The sequence below is a fragment of the Chaetura pelagica genome, unplaced genomic scaffold (genome assembly GCF_000747805.2).
Source record: "Chaetura pelagica isolate M959 unplaced genomic scaffold, ChaPel_1.0 scaffold278, whole genome shotgun sequence".
Lineage (NCBI taxonomy): Eukaryota > Metazoa > Chordata > Aves > Apodiformes > Apodidae > Chaetura > Chaetura pelagica.
In genome coordinates this window covers 2273785-2278368 of record NW_009954497.1, presented here as the reverse complement: position 1 = coordinate 2278368, position 4584 = coordinate 2273785, and the positions used below count along the sequence as shown (strand labels likewise).

General features: G+C 38.7%; 1 protein-coding gene across 1 annotated transcript in view; it reads left to right on the top strand.

Moving 5' to 3' along the window:
- SLC30A6 (solute carrier family 30 (zinc transporter), member 6) overlaps window positions 1-4584 on the top strand; it is a 15817-nt gene that overhangs the window by 1746 nt on the left and 9487 nt on the right. The window contains exons 3-7 of the mRNA XM_010004606.1: window positions 16-234; window positions 1680-1766; window positions 2397-2481; window positions 3435-3477; window positions 4343-4408. Coding sequence (XP_010002908.1) covers window positions 16-234; window positions 1680-1766; window positions 2397-2481; window positions 3435-3477; window positions 4343-4408 — 500 coding nt within the window. The remainder of the gene's footprint in view (window positions 1-15; window positions 235-1679; window positions 1767-2396; window positions 2482-3434; window positions 3478-4342; window positions 4409-4584) is intronic.

Genomic DNA, 4584 nt, shown 5'->3' with positions numbered 1-4584 from the left:
GGGGGTTTCCTGAAGCACCACACCGGTCAGGGAACTGCAGGTGTCCCGCACCGGGACAAACCGGCTGTCGTGCTGCCGCGTGTCGGTGAAAGCACAGGGTTGGCACTGCTGGTGCAGGGGGCTCGCTTCCCAGAGAAGAAGCTTCGTTTCTCTGGGAATGACCACCCAGCACGCCTGTTCGGCTGGGTGCCTGAACTTCCCCTTCTGATGCTGAACGCAAACCAGTTGATATCGGTGCAAATAACAGGTACTTTCACCTGTTGGCGTTGTTGGAGCAGGTGCTCACACGTGAATACTTCTTGTGCAGCTGTTCTAACACCGCATGGGGACCTTCAGTGGCCGAGGTCTGGGGTAGTTGCCCTGCTGCTCAGCACACAGGTTTCTCTGCATGGTGTTGCCAGAAGTTTAGGACCTAAGAAGCTTTAATGCCAAAGTGCAAATCTGCTGAATTAAAGCTTACTTCTAGGGGTGAGCTGTGGCTGCCATGGCTTTGCGTGAGCTTCTCCTCACACAGCTTTGATGCACAGCATACTTGATGTGAAGTGGGAGGTGTGGCAGTGCAGTTAGGCAATGGAGATGGTGCTGGCAGCATGGGAAAGCAATGGCTGCTGAGCTGGTAGAGTAGCCTTTGTAACAGTCCACTGCCTGTTAGAAAAGCTTTTCAAAGCATTCTTCTGTCCTCTCTGTGCTTCCTGAGAAAAAATTATAATGAAATGAGTAGCTAGTGAGGAAAATAGTGGGTGCCAGCCTTTTGCCCTAGATGAGTAAAACTTGGGTTCTGTAGTACTGCTTTTTTAATTGGTGAGACCAAGACATACACGTATTTCTACAGATGCAATGAAATGCAGCTATGTTGACAGATTGAGTGTGTTTTGGTAACCAGCCTGTTGATATGTCTTGTAGTTACAGATGCTATAGCTTACAGTCAAACCTTATTTCATCCAGCCCTAAATCATGTGTATGACCCATTACAAGTTCACAAATTTATCTTGCAAGTCTTTTAATGTGGAACACGGACTTCCTTGTGGGGAGAAGAGAATGGGAGACAAGTAACTAGAAGCTTGGGCCCTCTAAGAAGAGGAGCAAGTGGCATGGTTGATTAATTTTTTTGGTAGTCTGTTCCCAACCACACTTTCAGGAGAGCCATGTAACACCCTCTTGCTCCCATGTTCCACATGAACGTGTCCTCTCTGCCCCAGGAAAGGAGAGGGAGCACCTGCAGGGCCCACATGAGCTCTGTGCAGTTAGGTTAAGCCATTGCTGGGATCGTTTGTATGTCTCATGTTACTGGCCTTGTGTTCACCACATTACAGATGATACCAGCATTGTTTTTATTTCTCTGATGGGTTCTTTTGTGTGTGTGTGTATATATATATATACACACACACACACACACAATATTTTTCGCCTAAATCAGCTGACTTTTTGTGGGAAGTGTGCGTTGATATTCTGGATTATACCTGAATGAAACTTGATTCTGAGTAATTAATAATATTCTAATATAATTATCAAGTAAAATGGTTAAAAAATACTGCTTAATTTCATTTTTACAAGCTATCCCTGGTAAAATACTCATTGTGTTTGATATAATTGTGAAAATAGTTAATGAAGATTTCCTTTTTGTTAATTTAAATTATGGTTTAAATACAGTTTTTAATTAAACTTTTAATTTTTTTAAGGGGACAATACATCTGTTTCGCAAATCACAGAGGTCATTGGTTGGAAAGCTAACACATGAATTTAGGCTGGTCGCAGCAGATAGGAGGGTAAGTATTTCTTTTTAAAAATTAATAATGATTAAAATTATGTTAGCTGTGATAAATTAAAATACATTATTAACTTGAGTATATTTTGGGACTATTTCTTTGAGATGTTCTAGCTGTGCTTAAAAAAAAACACAATTCAAGTGTGAAGCTGGATTCCTTCCTGTGCTTTGTCCCAGTTAATTAGTGTTCTCCAGAATTTTACTTACATTTAATACATTTAGTAGAATGGTAAACTGAGTACAGACAGATAGTTTTAGGCCCTAAGATCCAGCACAAAGAAAGGAACCCACTGATGTGAAGTTGTATAAATCTGTCTTCAAAGGTCAGATGGTATGTGTTGTAATTAAATGCAAATATTATACAGGGTTTATATTTTTAGACCAAAAAGGTATTTTAAGCATGGTGCACAAGCAATGCTTGCTTATAAATTAATTTTGAGACAATCTGTAGAATTCAAAACAGAATACGGGCTTTTTGTTCTAAAATAAGTTGTACATTTTTGAGAGGGAGAAGAAGCCAGTTCTGCTTGCATGGTGAGGTACTGCAGTAGTGTTTTTTAAAACAAGATAGATATACTTTTGTCTTACAAATTTTGGAAGATGTAAGATACGTGTTTGTTCTCATCCACAGTCCTGGAAGATCTTGCTTTTCGGTGCTATAAATTTAATATGTATTGGCTTCCTGCTCATGTGGTGCAGCTCTACAAACAGCATAGGTAGGTGGCTCTGGTACTGAAACTGCAGACAGCTACTATATATTTCTTAGTTTGTAGAGTTACAACATACTAAAACCCCATGAAGTTCAGCATGTGAGGGAGTTAGGTGGCTGCAGAGCCAGGTGTGGGAAGTGCTTCCTTTTGATTTGACAGAGTCAGTTTAGAGGCATTTCTTGCAGGCTAGTGTGGATGGGTTAAAGCTCTGCAAAGTTTGCAGTGTTTTCCAGACCTGCAGGTCATTTTCTTCCTGCAGTGTCCTCATTGTCTTAAAGGTTGCAAAAAAGTAGACTTTTAAGCTAGTCCTCAAACCTGTTCCTCATATAAACAGTACCAGTGATGTATGAAGACCCTCATTTGGAGTTGAATTATGATTTTTGTAGCATGGCAAAAGGCTTCTCTGATTCCAGGAATGTCCCTTTCCAGTATTTTGTCTATGTTCTACTTTGATATCGGGGCTCCAAGATGTTTCCCGTCATCTGTACTGAAGATAGAATACCTTGTGTGCTTAATTTGTGACACAGGTTTTCTTGCAGTTTCAAGACGGGTCAGAGAAGGAACACAAGTAAAAAACTCTATAGAGCCTACTTTTCACTGCAGTAATGCACATAGCAGATCTCGTGCTTTGGCAGATGATGTGTTACTAAGAAGTTCTCCTGATGTTTCTGCATTTAAATACTAAGTCAGAAGCTTAATACCTTTTGGATCTGGGCATTATTATGTGCTTTATTAAAATGGGGATTGCCATAGTCAACCTGTTTATGATGTTAAATATATCGATGTGTTTAGGACATTCATGTTACATAGACATACAAAAGACAGAGAGACTTGTTCTATCATCAGAGACAGTTTACACAGATAGAAAATGAAAGAGCTGCACAAAGGGACTTGGAAGAACACAGGTTATTTCTGCATTGAAAAATTATGTTAAATTTTAATATTTACTCTTTTTACAGCTTTAACTGCTTACACATATTTGACAATCTTTGATCTTTTCAGGTGAGGTTTTTTTTCCACATTCAGTCTTACTGTTAATTTGTGCCTGCCTTTGTGTATTTCTATACATAAAACATTTATTTGCAGATACATGTTATTTAGAGTCATCAGTATAGAAACACTAACAGGTTAAATACAGCTTAAATGAGTATAAAATTGTACATCACAAAAAATAGATATGAGAAACATCATAGCTGTATTGAGGATGTCTAGAAACAAATTAATTCAGTCCTGGATTTCTCTGTGCACATGCAAAACACAATCTAGCATCAAACTGTTATTTGGTAGCTCAGTCTGAACATTCCCCTTGTGCCATAGTAATTGGTTCTGAAGTATCCTTCAGTTTTAGCATCAGGAAACAAGGAGTATGTAATCCTGTTTCTGTTTAAAAATACTTCAAGATCCAGATCTCATGCACTCTACCAATAAGGTCATTAGATATTTTTAGCATTTTTCATGTTACCTAACAAAATTATACTAAAACTACTTGTAAGTACAAAAGTTCTGAATGCTTTTGATAACATCGATGCTACAGACACTAAATATATTGAATTCTTATCTGAGATGAAGATTGGTAGCAGTGGCTGGGAAAGAAACTGCATAAAACTGTTGTCATGTTGTATTTTGTATTTGTATGGATTATTATTCTCTTTTAGTGTTAGGAGAAGAATTTCAGTTTTATTCCAAAGCACAATCTTCTGGATTCACTGGAATCCAGTTGTGACAGGGGTGGAAGGATTGAGTTCATCGTAAGAGGTGGTTATATTGATTTGTTTACATTTGATGGCTCAAGTGTGTATTTCTAGATTATCCAGCTTGCAAAGGCTGCAGTTATTTATCATACCCTCATTCTCCCCTTTTTTTTCAGTTTGGTAACATGTCTAATAAGCTACTGGGTAATGATGAAGAAACCCAGCCCAGTCTATTCATTTGGGTAAGTACTAAAAACAAGATCTAGTGTTTGATAATACAACATTTGACACATTGCAGAGTATCATTGCCTGTATCCCCTAACAGCCATGACTAACAATCTGTGTGTAAAAGAGCCTAAATATAAGGAGATCCAAGACTGATGCTGTAAAGAACAGTGACAGAATAGGAGAGGAGAGG